The 27,393-nt window shown below is 42.0% G+C and overlaps 1 protein-coding gene across 2 annotated transcripts in view; it reads right to left on the minus strand.

Moving 5' to 3' along the window:
* Positions 1 to 21,782: 21,782 nt before the first annotated feature.
* LOC111953069 (cadherin-13-like) overlaps positions 21,783 to 27,393 on the minus strand; it is a 692,508-nt gene continuing 686,897 nt past the window's right edge. For both annotated transcript variants that reach the window (XM_070435180.1, XM_023972160.2), the window contains one exon: positions 21,783 to 22,025. In XM_070435180.1, coding sequence (XP_070291281.1) covers positions 22,018 to 22,025 — 8 coding nt within the window. In that variant the 3' untranslated portion in view covers positions 21,783 to 22,017. The remainder of the gene's footprint in view (positions 22,026 to 27,393) is intronic.

The following is a 27,393-nucleotide window of genomic DNA, read 5'->3' on the forward strand; positions in this document are numbered from 1 at the left end:
AGCATGCAAAAATTCAACTGCCTGCTACTCATCCCCAGAATATAAGATATGCATATTATTCGTAGATTTGGATAGAAAACACTCTGAAGTTTCTAAAAACTGTTTGAATCATATCTGTGAAAATAACAGAACTTATGTAGCAGGCAAAACCCTGAGGACAAACCATTCAGAATTTGTATTTTTTTGATGTCACTGTCTTTTCAATGAGKTTTTTTAGAGACACCAGAGTTCTAATTGACTTGCTTGCAGTTCCTACCGCTTCCACTGGATGTCACCAGTCCTTGGAAATTGGTTGAGGTTATTCCTTTGTGTACTGAAGAAGTAGGGCTATCGTAAATGAGGGTTAGGGTTAGGGTTAGGGTTAGGGTTAGGAGAGAGCCACGTTACGAAAAAAGTTGCGTCAGTTTGTTTTCTTTTGTATTGGACACAGATCATCCCGTCTTCAAATTGACTCGATCTATTTTAAACTTTAAACAATCCTAACGTTCACTGTATTACAAAATGTTAGTTTGAAATGCTCTTGGTAAATATACATAGTAACTTTTGAATATATTTTGTATAGAAAGTGTGCCGAAATACGGTGGAAGCTATGTTTCTGGACTGAAACGGTCCAAATAAATCTGACATTTTGGAGTATATGCGATCAGACACTATCGAACACAAAGCCATTTGTGATGTTTTATGGAGACATATTTGGAGATTGCCAACAAAATAATTTCGTCAAAGGTAAGGCATGATTTATATTTTATTTCTGCGTTTTGTGTCGTGCTTGCAGTGTTGAAATATGCTACTCTCTCTTTGTTGACATTGTGCTGTCATCAGATAATAGCATCTTATGCTTTCGCTGAAAAGCCCTTTTGAAATCTGACATGTTGGCTGGATTCACAACGAGTGTAGCTTTAATTTGGTATCAACTCAGTGCCGAATGGCCTAGAGGAGAAGACTGAGGGACACATGATGGAGGCAATGTCTGAAACCTATCAACTTCACCCCTTTGAGTACCGGGCTCCGGGTGCTTGGAAGGATAGTCACGCTGTAGAGCGTGACCATTCTGGACTTCCTCCATATGGTACCTAAGGGTGGTATTCTGCTGCATTGCAGAGTCCACTTGAGCGCTTAGAGTACTGATTTGGACACGTGAGGGTCGCACTTGCTCCTTTCGGTCTCAAACTTATCTGTTATGGGTTGCAGATAGAGGTCTTGAGTACGGAGCGAGAGATTCAGTGATGAGATTTCCTCCGTCTGCTTAGAAATCAATATTTCCATCTTCATCACCTGAGTTCTCTCATCATCCATTTGGTCAGTGACTTCAATGAGTTCTGCTGATTTGTCATCCAACTTTGTCCTTGTGTTCATTAACTTCTTTGATATAGGGGGCAGCATTTTCACTTTTGGATGAATTGCGTGCCCATAGTGAACTGCCTCCTACTCTGTCCCAGATRCTAATATATGCATATTATTATTACTATTGGATATAAAACACTCTGAAGTTTCTAAAACTGTTTGAATGATGTCTGTGAGTATAACAGAACTCATATGGCAGGCTAAAACCTGAGAACAAATCCAAACAGGAAGTAAGAATTCTGAGACTAGTCAATGTTCAACTCATCGCTGATTCAATTCCCTGTAAGATATGGATCTGTTTGCACTTCCTACGCCTTCCACTAGATGTCAACAGTCTGTAGAACGTGGAATGAAGCTTATGCTGTGTTGTGGGGCCGGATGGGGGGTGTTTCAGTCATTGGTCTGGCAGAATGCCAGTTCCTGGTCACGCGCATTTCCTCATGATATCGCCTTGCGTTCCATAACTTCTACAGACATGAAGGAATGCTCCGGTTGGAACATTATTGGATATATATGATAACAACATCCTGAAGATTGATTCTCTACTTAGAATGACCAGTTTTTTCGACCTGTTATATAACCTTTTGAAGTTTTTGTCCGAGTTCGCCTGCATCTGGACATGTGCACTAAACATGCTAGCAAAAGTAGCTACTTAGACATAAGTAATGGACATTATCGAAACAAAACAACGATTCATTGTGGAACTAGGATTCCTGGGAGTGCATTCTGATGAAGATGATCAAAGGTAAGGGAATATTTATGATGTAACTTCGTATTTCTGTTGACTCCAACATGGCGGAGGAATGTTGTTATTTTTGAGCGCCGTCTCAGATTATTGCATGGTGTGCTTTTTACGTAATGTTTTTTTGAAATCTGACACAGCGGTTGCATTAAGAACAAGTGTATCTTTAATTATATGTAAAACATGTATCTTTCATCAAAGTTTATGATGAKTATTTCTGTTATTTGACGTGGCTCTCTGCAATTTCTCCGGATATTTTGGAGGCATTTCTGAACATGGCGCCAATGTAAACCGAGATTTGTGGATATAAATATGCACATTATCGAACAAAACTGTCACGAATCCCGCCGAAGGTGGTTCCTCTTCCTGTTCGGGCGGCGCTCGAGTAGATCGTCGTCGCCGGTCTACTAGCTGCCACTGATCCCCTTTTCTGTTTCAGTTAGTTTTGTCTGATTTGTTACACCTGTTTCTTGTTTGGGTTTTGATTTGGGCAATTTAAACCAGGTATGCCCGCMTGCTTTTGTGCGGGCTTGTTTTTCTGTTCATGTGTGTGTGTTTTCTCGTGGACTATTTTCTCCGGACTGTTTGGTCCTGCTTTTGGGCTGGTTTAAGTGATGCGCATTAGTGTTTGGCGTTACCGTTACTTGTTGTTCTGGATTATAGATCACAATTGAACTACCTCTGCTCTCTGCGCCTGACTCCTCCACCCACTACTCCTAGAAGTCGTGAGAAAAACATAAATGTATTGTGTAACATGATGTCCTATGAGTGTCATCTGATGAAGATCATCAAAGGTTAGTGATTAATTTTATCTCTATTTCTGCTTTTTGTGAATGTAACGGCTTTCTTCCAGGGGTGAAGGAGAGGACCAAAGTGCAGCGCGGCTAGTGTTCAACATGGCGGCTAGTGTTCAACATTAATTAAAGAACAAGTGAAACACTACAAACAACATACAAAATAACAAATGTGAAAAAACCGAGACCGACCTATCTGGTGCAGACAAACACAGAGACAGGAAACAATCACCCACAAAATCCCAACACAAAACAAGCCTCCTATATATGATTCTCAATCAGGGACAACGATTACCAGCTGCCTCTGATTGAGAACCATATTAGGCTGGACACAGAAACAGACAAACTAGACACACAACATAGAATTCCCACCCAGCTCACGTCCTGACCAACACTAAACAAGCAAAACACATAATAACTCTGGTCAGGACGTTACAGTGACTACTATCTTTTGCTGGGAAAATGGCTGTGTTTTCTGTGGCTATGTACTGAGCTAACATAATCGTTTGCCGTGCTTTCCTCGTAAATCCATTTTGAAATCAGACAYGTTGGCTGGATTCACAACATGTGTAGCTTTAATTTGGTGTCTTTCATGTGTGATTTCATGAAAGTTTGATATTTATAGTAATATATTTGAATTTGGCGCACTACATTTTTTCTGGCTTTTGGCCAAGTGGGACGCTACCGTCCCACATATCCCAGAGAAGTTAACTCTACAGCTACAGAACTCACCAGTTTTCTTCTCAGAAGTCCATAGGTCATCCCTGTAGACTGCCCAAAACTAGTGCCTTACAGCTGTAAACTTATCATATAGTTATCAACTTAGGATAGTACCCTAAGCAACACCCCGCAAATTAGGAAAGCCCTAGATATGACATTAGACAATGCCATGATAGGGTCATTTTGCCAAGACCATGGACGTAGATAGAATACAGTCCAATTAGATGGTTAAGGTGGCATAACTATATTTTGTTTTGTTTATGCTTTCATTCATTTTGTTTCATTTTCTTCGGCACGTAGAAAGTGATAGAGCCAATAACAACTTCCCCATACAACCATCAGTTAGTGCCACAACGCCGCTCATTTGGGAGGAAATGTAATGATATATTTCATGAGTGTGTGTGCGTTGTTAACATCTGCCTAAGTTACTGCCCAGATCTTCCAGTCTGGACGACCAGACGACGGGTCCGGAACGGCGATCCCAATCCGGACATCCGCTGCCCAGCCATGGAGCGAACTTCTTCATTCGCAGACACCCTACCCGGGTCGACCACACCAGAGAGGGGACTGCAACGGCGATCCCAATCTAGACATCCGCTGCCGAGCCATGGAGCGGATTTCTTCATTTGCAGACACCCTACCCGGGTCGACCACACCAGAGGGGGGACTGCAACAACGATCACCAACTGGACATCTGCTGTCCAGCCAAGGAGCGGACTTCATTCACAGAAACCCTACCCGGGTCGACCACCAGATGGGGACCACAACGATGGTCCACAACCAGGACAACCCACGGTCATTTTTATGTTGGTTTGCAACATGCAGGTTAATCGCAAGATTGAACCCAACATGGGGGGACTGTCATGACGTTGGCCTGGGGGTAGGTTTATGACAGTCATAAAAACCTCTTCCCCCCTTTTTCTCTCTCTACCCTACTGATGTGACATTTGAAAATCCTTTGGTTAACATAGAGATTCTGGGAACATCAGAAGGTGGGGGGAAATGAACTATATTCTGGTAATCCGACCAATTGAACATATGAATATGAGTACTTAATGAATATGATGTCAGTTCGGTTGTCATCTGAGACATTCTCATCAATAATAGGAGGACATAAACTCTACAGTGGAAAGTCTGCACATTGTAGTTATCAGATTTACATGGAATTGTTGTTCAATTTAAATGTTTGAATATAAAATTATTGGTGAAGAGATGAAATTTAATTTAGCTTCAAATGAGAGATTTGGGTTTTCATAAGGTTAGGGCTCTGCTCAATCAGTGGCCCGCCCCTGTGAAGAGACATGGGTTATAAAACTTTTCAAACACGCCCTCTTCTCGCTCCACTATGTAAAGCCTTGACGAAAATATAACCTCCTGTTCCAAGTACGTGAGGTCTGCAGCCTTTTGCGTTAAAAGGACTAACATGTCAACTACAGAACTAAGCCAACCTCAGCGTGAGCTTTGGTTGCGAATGGTGTGAACTTTGAACTCTTATTCACTACAGAAGTGATACCTCCTTGCCGTTGAGTTAGCAACAGCAGCTGCAAACGTGGGCTAGGAAARAAGAGACAGAGTTTCCCCGTCTACCACACAACGATGTTACTACAACGTATCCAATTTACCACCAGAGACATTCTTCAAAGGACAAAGGCCTCGGTTGGGCAACACGGCCTTCCATCTACCACCAACCAACCGAAGCGCAGCTCAGAGTAAATATTTATTGCATTTTCCTTTTCCAAATGGGCGGTAATTTAGAATGCATAAGACACTGTATTTACGATAGCATGGCTTCTCCCTTGGTTCCTCAAGTTTTCCCGTTCTTTCACTCAAACCCAGCCCCCTTTTCTTTTGTGTACCAGCTGTCATATCTGTTCCGCCCGCTAGGGACGTTTTTCTTTATGACGTAATTTGTAATCAAGATATGATTTATTCTGTGTATATGTAATTCTGTGTGATTACTTAGGTATTTAGTAAATAAATAATTAAACCCAATTTTGTATTGCTGATTCAACTTGTTAGCCAGGGTTCGTGAAGATAACCAAGAATTTACAACTTTCAGATGAGACTGAATTAAGGTGRCGATTAATATTGACTGTTATTGATGTAAAATATTACTAGGTCTTTAAGAGTTTATTTGGAAGATAACAGCTCTATAAATATTATTTCGTGGTGCACCGACTGCCTAGTTAATTACATTTACATGATTAGCTCAATCAGGTAATATTAATTATGGAGAAACGATTTTATAGAACAGCATGTCATATCACTTAATCCGGCATAGCCAAAGACACGATAGATTTCTGTTGTTTGAATTTGGCGCCCTGTACTGTCACTGGCTGTTGTCATATCATCCCGTTAACGGGATTGCTGCCATAAGAATAAAAATTGTATGTAATAAATGTATCACTAGTCACTTTAAACAATGCCACTTTATATAATGTTTACATACCCTACATTAATCGTCTCATATGTATATACTGTACTCTTTCCCATCTACTGCATCTTGCCTATGCCGTTCGGCCATCGCTCATCCATATATTTACATGTACATATTCATTCCTTTACACTTGTGTGTATCAGGTAGTTGTTGTGAAACTGTTAGATTTCTTGTTAGATATTACTGCATAGTCGGAACTAGAAGCACAAGCATTTCGCTACACTCGCATTAACATCTGCTAACCATGTGACCAATAACATTTAATTTGATTTGCATAATTGCCTATGTTAGTGTGATGACTTTGCTGTATGTCAGCTGGTAACTATGCATATTTTCATACATTTTGGTTTATTTAACCTCTCTGGGGCAGGTGGGACGCAAACGTCCCACCGGCCAATAGCCAGGGAAAATACAGAGCGCCAAATTCAAATAACATGATATAAAAATCAAACTTTCATTAAATCACACATGTAAGATACCGAATTAAAGCTACACTCGTTGTGAATCCAGCCAACATGTCAGATTTCAAAAAGGCTTTTCGGCGAAAGCATAAGATGCTATTATCTGATGATAGCACAACAGTAAACAAAGAGAGTAGCATAATTCAACATTGCAAGCACGACACAAAACGCAGAAATAAAATATAAATCATGCCTTACCTTGGACAAAATTMTTTTGTTGGCACTCCAATATGTCCCATAAACATCACAAATGGTCCTTTTGTTCGATTAATTCCGTCGATATATATCCAAAATKTCAATTTATTTGGACCGTTTCATCCAGAAAAACACAGCTTCCAACTTTCGCCAAGTCACTACAAAATATATCAAAAGTTACATGTAAACTTTACCAAAACATTTCAAACTACTTTTGTAATACAACGTTAGGTATTTTTAAACGTTAATAATCGATCAATTTGAAGACGGGATGATCTGTGTTCAATACAAAAAGAAAACAAATTTGACGCAACTTTTTTCGTAACGTGCCTCTTCTCAAAAAATGTACTTCATGTGTCCCTCATTTACGATAGCCCTACTTCTTCACTACACAAAGGAATAACCTCAACCGATTTCCAAGGACTGGTGACATCCAGTGGAAGCGGTAGGAACTGCAAGCAAGTCCATTAGAAATCTGGTGTCTCTAAAAACCTAATTGAAAAGACAGTGACATCAAAAAAATACAAATTCTGAATGGTTTGTCCTCAGGGTTTTGCCTGCTACATAAGTTATGTTATTCTCACAGACATGATTCAAACAGTTTTAGAAACGTCAGAGTGTTTTCTATCCAAATCTACTAATAATATGCATATCTTATATTCTGGGGATGAGTAGCAAGCAGTTGAATTTTGGCATGCTATTTTTCCGAAAGTGAAAATGCTGCCCCCTGCCCTCAAGAAGTTTTAAGTGTTAAGTTTAAGTGACTTAGAGTTTAAAAAATATATATAATGTATGCAATCATGTTCACCCAGAGCTGAGTGAGAAAATATTGTTTTCATCATGTGGGAAAGATGGAAAACATTGTTTTGGAAATGCCTGCTGTCAGAAACAGGGAAAGAAACAGTAAGAGAGCAAGAGAGAGTGTGTGTATGAGAGAGACAGAAAGAGAGAGAGAGTAAGAAAGAAAGAAAGGGAGTATATGTGTTTGTGAGAGAGAAAGAGTGAGTGAAAAGAGAAAGCAAGTTAGAGGATCAATTGCAGGACAACCCCCCCCCCCCGTTTTCAATCTCACAAGCATTAAGAGGTTGTTAATACAACCATTAGATGACTCCACAGTGTGTTTGTGTGATGTAGAGCTATCTGATAGCAGCAGCGGCAAATAAATAGCAGTTATTACTTTACACATACAATGTGGCTATTGGCAAGAGTGAGTACTCAATCAGAGCCAGTGCTGTTTCTAGGCATAAGCGGCCACTTAGGGCCCCATAGCTGCTAGGGGCGCTCCAACCCCCCAAAAAAGGCATGCAAATTAGGTGGACAGTTAAAAACACAATGTGCAAATTCAAAATTTGGTAGTGCATCAGCAGTTTCCATTAACTTGTCCAGGGATTTTTTTGTTGACATTCCAAAAGTTTGCATTGAAAATAGATGCAACAATTGCCTGCTAGGGTGTGTTTCCATTGAACTGTCTTGTGTCCATAAAAAACAGCTGGACGTAATGACGTCACACCTAAAAAAAAAAAGAATGTTGAATAAAAATTGCGCATAATAAATTGGCCACAGCCTATATAGCCTTCCACCTAACTGTTTAATATCTCAGTTAGACCGCAAAAGTCAGCACGGATAGGATGCAAGAATTGACTAATATTTGCCCTCTGGAGAAAATAAAGGTTAAGTGCCTTGCTCAAGGGCACATTGACATATTCTTCACCTTGTCTGCTCGGGTATTTGAACCAGCAAACGCTGCCGGTCAGGGCAATCTTGGTCCTGCAAAAAAAAAAAAAATTTATGATTGAAATTTTGCTACATTGTTTTTGTCGAATAATCCTGTGTCAATGGAAACAATAATGTCGGAAATGATTTCTAAAACATCTAGATGGTGGGTCTGAAAGAACAATCATTCTCCCAGCGGCCACCTGTCAGCTTAACCTGGAGAGGACCCCCGAGACCCTTCATCTCAGAACGGTGCGACATGATGTTATCCAAGTGAAAGGCTCTGCTGTGACCTTCATCGTTTCACCTTCAGGAAACAGGGACGTGGCCTTCAGGAAACAGGGACGTGGCCTATAACATCACCAATGCCTTCACGGCAGATGGCCTGAATCTCGCAGAGCACTCCTGCCCGGTAAGTGTTCTATAGAAACAATATCCTCATCTCCGAGGATTGCGTCTTCCTAACCTGGCCAGGGTTGCGCCACTCATCCTGATTGTGTCAGACCACCCACATCTCGTCACCCCCGACCGAGCCTATATGAGCTGGACCAGAAGGAGGGCCCGTTGCTGTCCATACATCCTTGGGTTGGGCTGTGCAAGGTCCAGCCCATCTACTTCTCTACACCCAAGCTGTACAGTCACAGCAAGTCCTCTTCACCAGTAGCAATCCAGCTCCATCCCCCTGTCCAGCCACTGACCTCCTTCGGAATGTTGAGATGCTCTGGAAGATGGACACCTTCTCCGACCGGAAGCTACAGGAGCACTACAAAAGCACTCCTTGAAAAGTTCTGAATCTCCTGTCCAAAGGGGGATTCGAGGTCCGACAGTGGGCAAGTAACAGAGTGGAGGTTATCCAGCACCTCCCACCACAAGCCAGGTCCAGTACCAGACCTCAAACCAGACCTCAGATGGGGTGGCTTCCATACCCACCTCCCTCGCGGCAGAGACACTACTCCTCCAGCATGCACAAGCAGTTAGCTTCCCTGAGGAGCTCTGAAAGCCGGTAGGGAAGTGGCTAAGGACAGCCGTCTTCTCTCTCTTGCCCCAGAATATGACCAAATCCTCGGAGTGATCAGAGGCTGCGCCAAGCAGAAGTCTTGGATCCCGATGCTACCACCCAATTATCCTTGACTCCAGACACCCTATTACCAGGCTACTCATAAAGAATTATGACAAGAAGCTTCTCCACCCAGGGCCAGAGAGGGTCTATGGGGAGATGAGGCGGAAGTACTGGATACTTGGAGGACGAGGAGCCATTCGTAAGCACCAATACGCCTGTGTGGAATGTCAGAGATGGCGGGCCGGAGCCACTGTACCCAAAATGGCAGATGTGCCCCCTGCTTGCACCTCCTCAAACCACCCTTCTGGTCAACAGGAGTAGATTGCTTTGGCCCTTGATGATCAAGCTAGGTCGTCGAGTGGAAAAGCGCTGGGGCATTCTATTCAAATGTTTGACAACTAGATGTGTCCACCTGGACCTACTGGAGAGTTTGGATACTAAACCCTGCGGCGGTTTATCCCATGACGGGGGAAACCCTACGAGATCCTGGCAGACAGGGGCACAAACTTCAAGGCAGGAGAAGCCAGGTTGGAGGAAGCCTTCCAAGCCATGGAACCCAGTCTCCTGGATCAGCTGATGATCCAACAAATCTCATTCAAATTGAACCCTCCAGGAGCTCCTTATTTTGGAGGAACATGGGAATGAGGGATCAAATCTGTAAAGACGGCCTTACGAGTCATCCTGGGGGACCAAACTGTCACTGAAACTGTCTTGCGGACCGTCATGATAGAGGTGGAAGGGATACTGAACAAACCCTTGGGATATCTCTGCAGACATCGCTGACCCCGATCCGGTTACACCGAATATGCTCTTGATGGGACGCCGATATGCATCACTTCCTCAAGCCATGTATGCTGATGGCCGGTGGCGACACAGCCAGATCTTGGCTGACCATTTCTGGGCCTGATGAATTCGGGATTACCTACCAAGCCTACAGCACAGTGGGAAATGGCGGAGAGAAATGGCCAGCATGGAAACTGGCCAAGTAGTAATGATAGTGGACCCTCAGCGGCCTCGAGCCTCCTGGCCGGTGGGCCGTATCACTAAGACCATGCCAGGGGCCAATGGTCATGTTAGATCAGTGGGGATCCAGGTATAGAACCGAACATATATCCGGCCAGTTGCCCGACTAATTCCGGGGGACTGGGAGCAATGAGCCTTGTTGAGGAGTGTGGAATTTAACACATTTCCGGGGTGGCTGTAGAAAAGGCCCATGGAGTTGGTGGAAGAATCCTTTAATTCATGGCCACTTGCTCAGCTGGGCCAGGGGCGCTTTAATTAGGTCAGGTGGAAATGTCCGACAGATCGCCATCGCCCGATCTCGCTACCTTCTCTTCCTTAACTCAGTCTAATCCAGACGTTCTGTGCGTCCATGAATCCACCCAGACTACCCAGTAAATATACCACTTTATGGATAAAGGAATTCCTGCCTCAGTCTTATCCATTCCTCTGTCACCTGACCGTGACCACATGTTCACCTTCACTGTCAGTCATCCTATCTGTCCAGCTACCCACACAGATTCCACTAATCTTTCAATGACATTCTAGACAATTCTGTGTTTCAACTTTGTGGCAACAGTTTGTGGAAAGCCCTTTCCTGTTACAGCATGACAATGCCCCGTGCACAAAGCGAGGTCCATACAAAAATGTTGTGTCGAGATTGGTGTGGAGGAACTTGACTGGCCTGCATAGAGACCTAACCTCAACCATCGAACACCTTTTGGATGAATAGAATTGCCGACTGTGAGCCAGGCCCAATCGCCCAACATCAGTCCCCGACGTTACTAATGTTCTTGTGGCTGAATGGAAACTAATCCCTGCAACAATGTTCCATCATCTAGTGGAAAGCCTTCCCAGAAGAGTGGAGGCTGTTATAGCAGCAAAGGGGGGACCAAGTCCGTATTAATGACCATGATTTTGGAATGAGATATTCGCTGAGCAGGTGTTCACATACTTTTGTTCATGTAGTGTAGTTGCCAGTTGACTCAATCCGCCCAAAAAGATCACAAGAAAGAGGGTTGACACCCACTATCTCAGATTGTTCTGAAATCCCTACTGTAGTTAGAACCAGATAAGATTAGCATTCCTGAAACATTATTTGGGTGAAATATAATTTGATCTCTGATAAATTAAGATAATTGACTACACCCAAATTAGCCCTTTTGATTTATAGGATTCRCATAATATTCAACAAATAAAGTTGTAACGTTCGTCATCTGAGGATGAGGAATCATCGGACCAAAGCGCAGCGTGCTAAGTGTTCATGTTATATTTATTAAAAACAGAACACTAAACAAAATAACAAAGAGAAGAAACAAAAAAGAAACAGTCCTGTAAAGAACAGCAACACAAAACAGAAAACAACTACCCACCAAAACAACATGGAAAATGGCAACCTAAATAGGCTCCCCAATCAGAGACAACGAGAAACAGCTGTCTCTGATTGGGAACCAACTCAGGCCACCATAAACCTACATACCCCTAGACCATACAAAATCCCCATAGATAAACAAAAACCCTAGACAATACAAAAACTAAACAAACCACCCTTGTCACACCCTGACCTAACCAAAAAATAAAGAAAACAAAATATAACTAAAGTCAGGAAGTGACAAACGTGGACAGAGGCCCACCTACAGTGGAGCCAGCCCCACCCAAACAGATTGATGTGGTTTAAGCATTGCTGTGGACTTAGACCATCACATTACATTTTTTCTATACAAAAAAAAAAATGATTTGGAGAGGGTTTATCTAATGTTCCTTCATTAGATTTGAGCAAATTTTGCTCTGGCTAGCATTAGTTGATGTTGTTGTTGTTGATGTGCATAACAGAGGGAGAGAGAGCCTACCTTTTCATTGTTGTTTGATCAATAGGACTGTACAGTTCCCAAATGTAAGAGGACTCCCATGGTGTTTACATGTTAGCAGAAATCCAATCAGCTGTATTTTGTGGCTGCGAATGCGTTCTAATGATCTGAAGTCGCACAACTGCAACTGCCTGTAAACACACAGTCCAGTTCAAAGTGAATGATAGCAGGCCCGTGTGGCAAAAGCCTTGTTTGTATAAAGGCCTATTGTAGCTGTGATTGGCTATAGAGCATCGGTCTGTGTAGACTCCAGTCCTGGACAAGACAGATGTTTTTATGTGGTTTTATTTGCTGCAATGTCTATTAATTGTCCAAATGCACGGCATACACTAAGTTGACTGTGCCTTTAAACAGCTTGGAAAATTCCAGAAAATGATGTCATGGCTATAGAAGCTTCTGCTAGGCTAATTGACATAATTTGAGTCAATTGGAGGTATACCTGTGGATGTATTTCAAGAACTACCTTCAAACTCAGTGCCTCTTTGCTTGACATCATGGGAAAATCTAAAGAAATCAGCCAAGACCTCAGAGAAAAAATTGTAGACCTCCACAAGTCTGGTTCATCCATTTCCAAATGCCTGAAGGTACCGCGTTCATCTGTACAACCAATAGTACGCAAGTATAAACACCATGGGACCATGCATCTGTCAATCTGCTCAGGAAGGAGATGCGTTCTGTCTCTTAGAGATTAACGTACTTTGGTGCGAAAAGTGCAAATCAATCCCAGAACAACAGCAAAGGACCTTGTGAAGATGCTGGAAGAAACAGGTACAAAAGTATCTATATCCAGAGTTAAATGAGTCCTATACTGACATAACCTGAAAGGCCGCTCAGCAAGGAAGAAGCCACTGCTCCAAAACCGCCATAAAAAAAAGCGAGACTATGGTTGCAACTGCACATGGGGACAAAGATCGTACTTTTTGGAGAAATGTCCTCTGATCTGATTAAACAAAAATAGAACTGTTTGGCCATAATGACCATCGTTATGTTTGGAGGAAAAATGGGGAGGCTTGCAAGTCGAAGAACACCATCCCAACCATGAAGCACGGGGGTGGCAGCATCATGTTGTGGGGGTGTTTTGCTGCAAGAGGGACTGGTGCACTTCACAAAATAAATGGCATCAYGTTGGAGGAAAATTATATAGATATATTGAAGCAACATCTCAGGACATCAGTCAGGAAGTTACAGCTTGGTTGCAAATGGGTCTTTCAAATCGACAATGACCCCAATCCTATTTCCAAAGTAGTGGCAAAATGGCTTAAGGACAACAAAGTCAAGGTATTGGAGTGGCCATCACAAAGCCCTGACCTCAATTCCATATAAAATATGTGGTCAGACCTGAAAAAGCGTGTGCGAGCATGGAGGCCTTACAAACCTGACTCAGTTACACCAGCTCTGTCAGGAGGAATGGGCCAAAACTCACCCAAGTTATTGTGGGAAGCTTGTGGAAGTCTACCTGAAACGTTCGACCCAAGTTAAACAATTTATAGGCAGTGCTACCAAATACCAATTGAGTGTATGTAAACGTCTGACCCACTGGGAATGTGATGAAAGAAATAAAATCTGAAATAAATCATTCTCTCTCTATTATTCTGACATTTCATATTATTAATATAAAGTGGTGATCCTAACTGACCTAAAACAGGGAATGTTTACTCTGATTAAATGTCAGGAATTGTGAAAAACTGAGTTTAAATGTATTTGGCTAAGGTGTATGTAAACTTCTGACTTCAACTGTAATTCCCAAACATTCTGAGAATTTAGGAAAATGTGAAAATATCTACTGTAAGTGGTCGCTTGTCAGAATCTTTTTTTTCAAGTGTCATATTCTTCCTTGGGGTGTATAGGAACAGATTTTTTAATACAATTTCATGTTGCTAAAATGCTGTGAGTTCCATTTTAAATGCAACGTTTTCCACACATAAGTTATTTTCAAAGAGATGGCTAACAACAGCAAGCGAGCTGCAATAAAAAACACAATTCCACTCACCAGATTATGATATTTTGTATCTTAACTTTAGCAACAACATCCCCTTTGATAACACGTGCTGCAGCTGCTGCAAACTAGCCGACAACAAAAGCTAGCTAGCTAGACCGTGGGAAAACTACTTCTAGCTATTGCACAGTGAGCTGTTGGCCTTCAAGAAGGCAGAAATTTCCATACGTTTTTGTAAAAACAGTCCCAGTCATTAAGTCAAAATGTAATTGAATGATTCCACTGTCACTCCAAAATGTTGCTCTAATACAGTTGAACGGCAGAGGCCTTTGTCTAGCTTCTGATGGCCTAGCCAATGGCTGACTTAGGCAAGTTAGATTTATCTCCCCAGAGACCAGCAAAGAAAGTCCCGAAAGGATAATTTCTCTTCAATGGTAACCCCTTTCCTTTCCAACAAAAATTTAAGAGATTAAATCAGAACATCATTAAAAATAATAATATAATTATCATTATTATTATAATCATTATTTTAGGAATCCTTAGCCCTTCGCTGAAGGCGTAGAAGGCCCAATGTTCTCCACTGTGTTTGGGTTAGTCAAATTTGTTGAGTGGCTCTATTTTCCCTTAGCATGCATTCTTTCACTATTTTGAATGTTTAAAGAATCCATATGTTGTTCTGAAATATTAACACAGAAATACTGGACATTTTGAACTCTTATTATGGTGGTAATATGACCAAATTACAATCATGATCTTGAATTGGACTCACATTTTTCTGGTCTCGGTCTTGACTCGGTCTCGAAACCTTTGCCCCCTCCCTGTCTCGGTCTTGACTCGGTCTCACCCCCCCTCCGGTCTTGGTCTTGACTCAGACTCGATTTGCTCCGGTCTTGCTCTTAAATCGGTCTCGCTTTAGGTGGTCTCGAACACAACACTGTTGACCACACAATCTATTTTCATCATGAGCAAAAGTTACTGGTTTTGTACCCAAACTTGCAAAAAAAACTTTGTGATTCAATAAACCAGCCAAATGGATTGTAGCAGGAACAGCTGCATCTAGTGGGTAAAATCTGTTACTTTCACACTCATTTATGGTAAATAATGCAAGAGACTTCCATGGCTAATTCTTCTAAACGTGGGTGAAATCACTAGATTCACAGGGAATACATTACAGATGGTAAAGAAGCAAAACTCCAAGCCACAGTTCCATAATACTTGCTTGTCAAACATAGAGAACTGATACTGTATACTGGTTGTTGGGGTGGGATTGGTGTGGGGTGTGGGGGTCCATGGGTGGCTTTTGACCATTATTGGATTCCTCATGTTTACTCAATGGTAGGAAGAAGTTCGGTCCAAATCAGATGTTGGGTATTTGTTGAATATTATGTGAATGAATCAAAAGTGCCAATTTGGGTGCAATCAATTAGCTTAATTTATCAGAGATCAAATAACATTTCAACAAAATAGTGTTTCAGGAATCTGTTTCTAACTACAGAAACGATTTCCAAACAATCTGAGATGGTGGGTGTCATGGCTTGCTGAAATGGCATGGAATGATCCTGTTGCTTTTTGTATCTCTTAACAGCGCCCTGTAAAAGAAGCCAAGCAAGACATATCATAATAAACTTCATAGGACCAACAGGCAGCAGATTACAAAGGATACCATCTTCTGCCTGCCGCAGGACATCAGTACAGAAGACATGGGGCAAAAGACCTACTTCCTTACTGGGGAACACAAACATACAGTACACACAAACATAGTACACACAAACATAGTACACACACACACACACACACACACACACACACACACCACACACACACACACACACACACACACACACACACACACACACACACACACACACACACACACCTGTGATCTGTGTCGTGTTGAAACATTGAGCTGCCTGGTTCTTAAGAGTCAGGCTGGAGGCCGTCCAATCAGGAGCTCTGCGGAAACAATTAGGTGTCTGACAGCTCTGTTTCTTTTCCAGAATTTGAGGGAAAGCCATCTCCCCCAGGGCACTCACATGTCACGTCAAACACACACCTACCTGTCCCGCTGCATGCTCCATAGCACCAGAAGCTTTACCCACCAGCGGAGCACTAACTCTAAAAATACATCAAGTCTCTTCTCCTCACAGAGCGTGAGAGCCAGACACAGAGAAAAAGACACAACGAGAGAGACAGAGAGAGAGAGAGAAAGAGAGAGCTGATTCCCCTTTACGTTTTTACACACAGAAATGAAGTGGCTTTTATTTACCCGTCTCCATCCAAGCAAGACGGATGTGGACACAGTATTTGGGCTGGGAATCCATCACTTTGTCTGAAGGTATTTTATATGGAGGTAGACACTGTCTGAGAAACAGAGCCGAGCACAGCCCAGTACAGCACTATCCTCACTACATCCTGGACAGGGACAACACAGCCACTCAACCCTTTCAAATATACATCTCCAAGGTTTCGCTCCCTATACCATAACACAGCTGAACAATCAACAATCAGCCTTTTCAACTGCTTCTTATCACATTTTACACAGTTTACATAAAAGTAGCAGATATTTTACTATCTGACTGTAGATTTTTTATTATCTGATGGGCAAAGCATGCAAACATGGGGAAAATAGGAGCAGAATGAATAATGGTTTTGAATAAAATACAACAAACGTAATTAAGTGAGTCATGTCTTTTCAACAGGAAACCTCTTCTGAAATAAAGCAAAGCAGAAATTGAACAATAGAGAGGAGACGAGAAGCTAAGTCTTTCTTTCCAGCGGGAGCCTTAGAGAGGCATCTGTTTCCTGTGCGAGAAAGGCTTCCTTCAGCATTCCCTTTTATGTTCTATAGCAGTGTTCTCCAACCATGTTCCTGGAGAGCTACCCTCCTGTAGGTTTTCACTCCAATCCCAGTTTTAACTAACTAGATGCAGCTGATCAACCAGCTAATTAATAGAATCAGGTGCAGTAGATAAGGGTTGGAGTAAAAACCTACAGTACGGTATCTCTCCAGTAGCGGGGTTGGAGAGCCCTGTTCTATAGTAAGCAGCTCTGGAAGACAAGGAAAATCATAGCACAGGAAAACATACCCATGGAAATCACCTGTGAGAGTGGGAAAGACTGTAGAATCCTACCTGTGTTAGAAGTTAGCACCGGAGAGATCTGACTGATAAAGCATGAAGTTGATCTCAGGTGAACCATACTAATGCCCTCCATCACCTTGACCAATCCTCTTAGTGTTAGTGAAGCGACTGGAGCCGAACTCGGCTAGCCGAACTGAACGAGTGTGGTCGCAAACAAGCAGACCTTCGATTGAAAAACGAGAAAAAAGCGGCCATGTTTGTCCATTTTGAGATGCCGTAGCCGATATACATTTTCTCAAAATAGTCAGAATTCATCTAAGAAATCTGTCATTCATCTTTACATTTTTGTTGAGATTTTAGTCGCACAGTTTTACATCTAAGATGTTTGGTGCAGTATTTTTAAATWAAAAAATGTGACTTTGTTGGAGAATCCCTACTGTTGACCAATCACCAACGAAGCGGCTTAGACTTCGGTTCGGAACTTCGACTTCAATCCAGAAAAAATGCTGTGTGCCCGAACAGCCAGAGCCGAAGTCCAAAACAAACAAAAACAAACAAAATGTCATCATAATATATGCACAAACTCTACCCAAACTGTTTCAGCTGGGAAGCATGAGGAGTCTGTATTCTGCCTTTGTTCGACAATCACAGACCTAATGAGCAGCTGCCATAATTATTAATCGATTAAGATCTCTGGCAGCAAGGTTTTATAAACCCTGACTGACTGTGGCTTTTCTCTGGTTGCCTCTGTCTGTCACTCAGAGTGGCTGACACAACCCACTGGGCACACTATGTAATTTCAATGTGGATAATTGGGTAATATTTAGTTAAGGCATTGATCAATGAGATTACAACCTATTCACACCCTCAAAAAGACAGACACAAGTTAGTTAAATTTCCAATGTGTTATCACTATGCTTTCAACCATCTAAAAGCACAACCAAATTCCGATGGATAAACGATGTCTGATTTTTGGTTTAGTTGTCACCCAAATGTCTATCACAGCCCTTTAAACCATTTAAAAGCACAGCAAAGTTCAAATGTGAATACAATGTCCAATATTTGGTTTATTTATACAATAGAGTAATGTGATATCATTGTAATAGCAGAACCAAGTGACCTGGATTGTAGTTGAGATTACATAAAAACTACAGTAAATGGTGCAAGTGATCAATGCCGTTCGAGATTCTGCATAGATTATTACAATACTTGTGAAGATCTCCACAGACCTGTGATGACCTATGCATGCTAGAGTATCTTGAACATGCACATGTCATGACTTGCCCTGATTGGTGAGGATTATTTTGAGTTTGGCGCACTGCCAATTCAGCGGTTGTTTACGAAAATGATCCCGTAAAAGGGATCCGTGCGGCAAGAAGTTAAAGATTGATCTGATTGAATATAGGCCTTACTGTTAGTTAGGATAGTAGAATACACAATATGCCATTTCTAAATTTGGTAGTGCAACAGCAGTTTTCCTTTTGTTATGTCAGTCAGTAGCTAGGTTTCCATCCAATTGGCGACAGATTTCCATGTGAATATTCTAAAATCTGCAAAAAGAAAATATGCACATTTTCCCACCAGTGCTGTGACCAAACGGACTTGTTGCGATTAAAATGTGTGTTGACATAGTGCACACAAAATGTACTTTTTCACCTAAGTTTTCATGTACCGAATAAAAATATAAAGTGTAATGTGCTTCCATTGTATTTTCAACTCTACTGATAGTTTGTCACAAAACCTGCTGGGTTTATTAGCAAATGTGCCTACTCTGGTCTTGGCACGTGTCCTCGAGCCAACAGCTCGCAGATACTGTAGGGTAGGCTGTGTAGGTAGGTTAGTCTACATGATGGGATTATTGTGGATAGGAGCAGAATATTTTGATTTGATCGATCATCATGTAACCAGAATCAGACCCTCAAAATGTATTGCATCAAGATCACCATGCACTTTTATTACCCTGTGAAGTTCATCAGAAGTTATTTAATCTGTAGCCTAATAAATGACTGACCAGGCACGCAAGGCACATGCCCAGGGTCTCTACCACACAGATAGCATATGTACATGGCATAAGTCATGGCAAAATGTTAAGAATTGCAGGAAATTATCTTGAAAACTTCCGCCATTGATTCTGTTAGTCACTCTCACACAGATATCATATGAACATCTTCACAATTGCAGGAAAATAGCTTTAAAAGTGCTAAATGTTCTCTCCATCATATGGCAAAATGTGTAGAATTGCAGGAAACTAGCTTTAAAATGGCACGGTTCTCTCTCCTCCCCATTGGCAAAATGAGTAGAATTGCATGAAATACATTTTAAAAATGCAAAATGTTTTCTCTGCCCATGGAGAAATGTGTAGAATTGCAGAGAATTTGGTTAAAAGCTATATGTTTTTCTATGGGACGACCTCTAACAGGCACAGAAACCATATTTAAAAAAAAATGTGGGCCCCTCCGCATTGCGGGGGCTGCGGGGGTGTGTGGTACGCCAGTGACCTTGAGTCTCCACTCCGCTATCAAAACTAGTTGGCAAACACACTGTAAGTCAATCAATGGGGCTCACACAAACAATAACATGTATAGTGATGGGAATTACAGTAACAGCTTTATTAAATTAGTGCAAAAGACAGACATAACTCATTCAAAATATCATATTTTTCTTTGCTTTATCATGAATCATGGGGTCTTCCACACAAACCATACACACTTTTTTTTTACGAGAGCAAAAAACAAACCACCAATTCAATAGCTTTCCTTGACCTCTTTGTGTGACTCCGGGGGGNTAGTGGTAGTGAAACAAGACCATGTAACACAAGGCAGACAGATGGCCAATCTTCAAAGCAAATGAAAACTCCAGATCGGGGGTTGGAACCGGTTCAGGTTTCAAGGAACAGAATCAGAACAGGGAACGAAAGTGATCTATACTGTTCCGGAACAGAACCGTAATTTGAAAAGCATGGGAACCAGTTAATAACGTTCCTTTACATTCCGGGCATTTTTTTTCGGTATAAATGCAACAAAGCGCCTGTGCAAAGCCCTCACTCTGTCACTCAGAAATGTATTCCAGTGTCTCCCTGCCAGCTGAACATCTTTGCCAGCTGAAAATCTTTGCCAGTGTGTGCGCAGGCTACCTGCCTCTCCCACTATTGTAGCCTACTGACATTATGAGCATTATTCAGAAGTTAGGGAGGGATTTTAAATTAGAAAAGAAGGGATTCACTTTTTCAATGCTAGTTAAGGATACTATATTTATCACGTTTCACATTGGATTTATTAACTACAAAAGGTATGGTTTTTAATTCTGGTAGCTAGCTCTGGTCCAACGTTAAGCCAACTCTCTAAAGTTCCTCCATTGAAGCCGATCCCTAGCAGGTATAATTATGTGGGCCTAATTCATATAATGCATGTCATATCAAGATGCTCAACGCTTCAAGCCACATTGCTACCGTCGGAGAGTGCCGACCACTCAGCAAGACCGTGAGGTTCAACGTCCTCAAGGTCACAAAGGCTGCAGGAGCCAAGAAGCAGCCACAAAATTTCTGTCGCATCTCACACATAGCAAGCTGCTCTATACGCCCTGATTGGTGAAGTAATTTAATGTTGAGCTGAATGTAAAAAAAAGAAATCAGAAAAGGTACGATATAAATTGTTACTTTTTTGGGGTTTGAACCGGTACAGAACTTTATTTTGCAGGTCGGAACAGTGGAATGGGACAACAACAAAAAATGATTCTGTTCCCGAATGAAACGATTGAAAAATTATTTATTTTGGTTCCAACCCCAAAAATTGATTTACATAAAAAATAGGAAACACATCGATAGCATTAGAAATAGTGCCTAAAGTCCACAAAAAGGTTTCAGTTATTTTTCTTCTGTGAGGGTAATTGAAGAGCCTTCAGTCCAAGTACATAAGTKAATTAATATATTTGTACAATGGTAAAAAATAAAATATATATAGTGTACTTTTTAAAAAGTTTCACACCATTACTATAAAGATATTGTTTTCCACTCCATGACAACTAATGCAATAGAAACAAAATAAATCAAAAAAGACTCCAGAAACTTCTGACTTGAGAAGGCTTATGGCTACCATCTTGCCCACAGAGACCACAACCACTGCAGACAAAAACTGGCTTTTGTCTCTCATTACAGTAGGAAACAAGATAAAATAAAGTAATACATCAAAAAGTAAATGCTTTTCCCCAGCCAGTATCCAGTAGCTCAGACTATGCAGTGTTTCCTTGCCCAGTGAAAGAGTTCATTTAGGCGGTGGTGTCCATGACAACACAGCGATGGAGGGAGAAGACAGGCGGGCAAGGAGTGGGAGAGGGACGGGCAAGGGAGAAGACCAGGGGCAACGACAACTGTTCAGGTGAGGGGGAACAGAGCTAGGGGCGGTAATGGACATAGAGACGGGTGAGGTAGAGATGAAGGGGGGTAACTAAAACCTGGTGGGGAGCCTGGGGCCACGGATGGGTGAGATATCGTTGGGACACCCAAGAAGCTCAGTACCACAGAGGTCCAGTCTGAACTGTGTTTTTTAAATTGTTTGCTAGTTGTTGTCGTTATGGTGAGAGGTCTTCTCTTTCCTTAGGCTTGATCACGTAGGGGAGATATGTTGTTTCTCTTCAGTGTTGCATGTAGACTACAGTAGATTTCAGCACAATTTACAGGCCTGAAAGGAGAGAATAGAAAAAGGAGAAGAGACAGGAAGAGAAAGATAAACAGATAGTTAAGGGTATCTTCAACACAGATCAGTTGCAATCAATTACACAAGACAGGTGATAGGCATCCTACATTAAAGATTCAGGATGGAGAGGACATAGAAGATTGAAATACACATTCTTGATTCTAGATTTAGACAGAATTTAGAAACGCAATGATCTGTCTTTTTAGCTGGACATGGAAACATCTCCGGGCTTGACAATGACACGTCCTCCTCTGTCATGTCCCAGTTGAATGGGACAATATATATGCATTTTCTATAGTGGTAATGTATCACACACTTCCAAAAACCAGCAGAAAAACATGTATCACAGCCAGGTACCTTTATATCTACACAGGGTCGTATATGAAGAGTTACATACAAGTAGAGTAGTAAAGGTATCATAAATATCTTACTATGATATAAATCAGATTACAGCATGATAACTTTTAATACACAGGCTGTTACAGATAGTGCTATCAGTATATATTGTACCTTTCCTCACACACAGACACACATACACACCGCAATATGAAATGTGAGATGTTGTCAATCCATCTGCCTGTTTCTCTCTGCCATCCCTCTCCTCCGGACTAATCTCCTTTCCTCTTTCCTCTCCTTTCCTCTTCTCAACCTGCATTGCTTGCTGTTTGGGGTTTTAGGCTGGGTTTCTGTACAGCACTTTGAGATATCAGCTGATGTAAGAAGGGCTATATAAATACATTTGATTTGATTTGATATGCTGTCACCGCGGGCTGTACTCAGAACTCTCTCCATATCTGTTTCTCTCTTTCTCTTTCTCTGTTATGAGTGTGGTTGTTTTTCAGCCCTGTCTGGACAGAAAGAACAGACCCTTCAGGACCATAGGACTGATCCTGCCTGAGCTCACGACTCCGTGCAGAAGTGTGTGTGTCGTTCCTGTTGAAAGTGGAGACAAGCTCTCGCTCTGCCGCAGAGCAGCTGTGTTGCTCAAGGTCTATATGCTACACAGATCTGCTATGTGAATGGGGGGACATTAAAAAGGCAATTTCTTTAGCCCATAGAAGAGGTATTTTATATCTGATATACAGAAAGAGATAACATTTCCTGACTTTTACTGAAGACCTGTGAGTCTTGAGCTGTCAGTCCAAGAACAAATGCAGCGTAAGGGTTTAGGTTTATGTAGGTTTTCCTTTCGAGATCTACTAGTAAAATGCATGCAGTGTAGAAGAAGTTCATAAGAAGTATCAAGTATATAAATTTACATGATCACACTACTATTACTTTCCTTGTTAAATTGAGCATATGGCACATTTAGTCAGCTTGATATGTATTCTGACTGCAGCTACAGCTGTCTACAGCATCCTTTTCTTTGTTTAAGATTTTCGGGGTTGATTTAAGACTTTTCTGTTTTATATTATGTGATATGTCTTTCTCTTTTTCTGTCTGTCTTTCCTCCTCTGACTCACATACGATTAGAGAGTAGTTTGGAGAAATGTGAAATGTGATTTTGCGAGACATTCTGAAATGAATTGGCCCGTAGACTTAATATTTTTCGGAGCGATCGAAGTGTGCCTGATTCAATGGGGGGGAATATCTAATGGGAGGTACTATTGATTTTTTTATTCTCACAGTTGTTGTTTTCCACTGGCCCTCTTTTCTATTGTGTAGGTGTAAGGGATTCGGAAAAGGAAATATAAGTTGAACAACACTCTGGAGCTGCGTGAGATAGGTTTTGAAAATGTAATGAGACTCTGGGAACCTTTATCCATGCATGCAGGCCTTGAAACATACCAATTGTTCCCCCTCTGGCTAAAAACTCATGGTCTGAAACATGAAAATACACAGATCAATTCACCTCAGCTCTCACATGGAGGCAATGAAGTCCAGCAAAGAGCGGATAAAAGAGACACTTCCTTCCCTCACTCCCACCCATCTGAGTGAGAATGGGGAAGGAAATGTGACCATCACACCTGCTGTACCTGGAGAGGCTGAGACGAGGAGGAAATGACGGAGAAAGAAAGAGAGAGAGACGGGGGAGATGGAGAGAGCAAGAGAGAGAGGGAGAAAGGGACAGAGGAGGAGGCAGAGAGGGATAAAGGGAGACAGAGGGCTGTTTGATCTAATCACCATCACCTTAATTGGGTGAAAGTGCTTCTGGCAGCAGTCAGCCGGAGTTGAGGCAAATGTGATAGCTCACAGGAGGGCTGCCCTCGTAAACTCCAGTCCAGCAGAATTACCATCCTCCCTGCCTGTCTGTGGATTTACCCTCCTCTCCTCCATCTTCATCTCATTCTCAATGTCAATATATCAAGAGACAAGTCTCACAGCATATGGTTAGCCATATCCAATATCTGCTACATTTCTGAAGAGAAGGAGGAATGCAAAGTTTGCCTTTTGAACATATAATCATATAGCAGCAACCCTCCCTCTTCGCTTCCCATTACGGCATCAACGAGAGTAGTTCAGAACCAACTCAAATAAAACATTTGATAGCATGAAAAGAAAATCAGTGCTCTTCAAATGATTCTTTGCCAAACATGAAATAGTTCTCAAAGTGCCATCATCCAGTAATACAAGCATGACGAGACTAGACACAGTATAAAACATGACATTGGAGAACAATGTCAGGGTAAGAGGGTGAAAGTTTATCAGCCAGGTAATGTCATGCCTATTAAATTAGAACAAAGGGATTAAAAGAGGAATAAGGAGTATTACCAAGGAGGAGGAGGATCCCATTTCTCCTTCTCCTAAATAATCTGCTCCTGTAACTGAGTGGATTAGAGCAGAGAAAGTGGCTGTTTGGGCAGGAAAGTGGATTTAAACATCACTGTGAAGGAATTGTTGTTGGCAGACTAAGGCAGGGAGTCTGCCTGGGTATATTCCCTTATTTGTGGATGAATTGCATTTTCTCTCTGAGATTCGTCAGCCAGTCTTTTATCAGATCTCTAGTCGCTTATAAAATCCCACAGAGCTCATCTCGGCCTCTGAGACAAACCCTAACAACAATACACCCACACAGGGAATACATGTCAAATATCCCCTAAAGAGCCTCATCAACCTTTAACTGATAGCTAATAACAGGAGCATCATTGTGAATGTGTCCCAATGCAGTCAACATTATACTGCTATAGCACACCATCCAGCATCTCTGTTAGATTGGAAAACAGGCCGTGTTGGACTGTGGTGCTGGGCTGGTGATTCTGCATAGACTGCATAGAGGAGATTGCAGGAGGTTGACTGAGCCTTGAGACAGCCCAATGGGAGTGGGAGAGGAAATGTCAACTTGTTTAATACTGCAGCCGCTCGTTCACCCATGCCTTTCACGTTATCACCTCCGCTCACATGTGTTTTCCTCATAAGCTTAATACATAAAAACCTATTAATCTTAAAAAGCCAGTGGTGCCCACAGCACTCATGCGAAAAACGACTATATATTTACATGTTCCTGTCCATCCAACAGTCCCAACATCACATGATGCTAGACTTCCATTTTAGACCTGACAGAACCTGCTGGAGAGAGATAATACATACACACTGTCTTTCTGTCAGGCCATTCACTGACAGGGAGATAGGGGGCACTGTGGTCATCTCTGCCACACTGGCAAATTGGGTTTCCAATCKTATTTAGAGCATTTCCTCAACAAAATAGTGATACTACATTTATTAAAATGCTACTACCAATGGCCCTTATTTTGTTATTGAATTGCAAACAGTAAGCACCATCCAGAGAATTCGATCCACAACACAAGAACATACAAAACATACACCAGCTACATCTATGTGTTCTTTGACATATGAAATCCACTGTAAGCCCAGTTAGACTCTGTTGTCAGAGTTAAAGCAGCATAAATACAAGTGGGATTTGGTGTCTAATGAGTTACGGGTCTGTGGTCCTGCTACACGTCGATCACACTGTAGAGGCTCACACATCAACAGGGACTGACTAAGCTCCTGGATTCAGCCAGGGATTTAGCAGCAGTAAATGCTACAGTAGAATATCTGTGTTCTCTCAACACCGGCTCTGTCCCAGAGGCTTACATACATCATTTAAGAGTGTGTAAAAGTAACACCACTGGAGTTCTTTATCCTTGAAAGGGATCAGGAGGGTACATGTGGACATGGATTTTTTCTGTGGGGCTGGGCAGAGAGACAGTCACTTTGGAGCCTGCTGCCCAGTGAGGAAGATTGATGGAGCAGCGTCTCTCCTTAGGTTGAGTGCAGTCCTCTCTGGTTGACTTACAGCAACCTCCACCACCCACTCAGTGTTTAAGAGCTTTCCTTCTTAAAGTACACATAGCCTGCTATAGAAGGCCTGCAGAGAGTTGCAATGTTAATGTAAATGCAGAAAGTACATGTGCACATGTTCTGAAAGTGTGTCTTTACAATGTGTGTCTGTCTATGTGAAGGTACATGTACGTACATATGGATGGGAGAGAGCGGGTGTTAGACAGAAGTCCCGTACCGTATGAAATTGTGTGTGTACGTGCGTGTGTATGACTCGTGTCTAATCTCCTCACACCTTTYTTCTCCTCTCTATCTGTCCCTGAGTGGTTGAGCCTGGGTCAGGCTGATGTGCCCTGACAAAAGTAATCTCTCTGTGTGTGTATCGCTGTACTGACTCTGATACAGAGGGGACCTCTGTGGCCCAGCTCTCTTCTTTCACCAGCTCCCACTGGGCACACAGACAAAGATTGCCTACCTCTATATATCACTACCTGTCTCTCCATGCTGCACGGCTCAGCTGAATAATATGCTGCAGTGCCTGCTGCTGAGGCCTTACTGTCTGCAGCTCCACATTACAAACCACATTCAGCTATGGTGTTGACCAATGAAAGGACATGCTTGGAGTCCTAGCTGAGGTACATGGTTGGTTAATAAATGCCAGAGTCTATCAGTACAGTATGGTGTGTCATAATGAATGCCAGAGTTTATCAGTACAGTATGGTGTGTCATAATGAATGCCAGAGTTTATCAGTACAGTATGGTGTTCATAATGAATGCCAGAGTTTATCAGTACAGTATGGTGTGTCATAATGAATGCCAGAGTTTATCAGTACAGTATGGTGTGTCATAATGAATGCCAGATCAAAGGAGGAGCATTTCACAATCCACACTGCCACCCAATTAACATTCACTGTGCACATACACATACTGATTTCCACAGGGACCACTGATAACAAAGCACTGCTCATCTAGTATATAGAACACACACACACACACAGACAGAGAGAGAGACAGAGACAGAGACAGAGAGACAGAGAGAGAGTGGCTGCTTGGTATGATCAGAACTGTGGGTGTCTTAGGCTCAACTCTAGAGCGACAGAATGAAAAGTAGACAGACAGAGAGGGGACAGAT

This window comes from Salvelinus sp. IW2-2015, linkage group LG26 (genome assembly GCF_002910315.2).
Source record: "Salvelinus sp. IW2-2015 linkage group LG26, ASM291031v2, whole genome shotgun sequence".
Classification (NCBI taxonomy): domain Eukaryota; kingdom Metazoa; phylum Chordata; class Actinopteri; order Salmoniformes; family Salmonidae; genus Salvelinus; species Salvelinus sp. IW2-2015.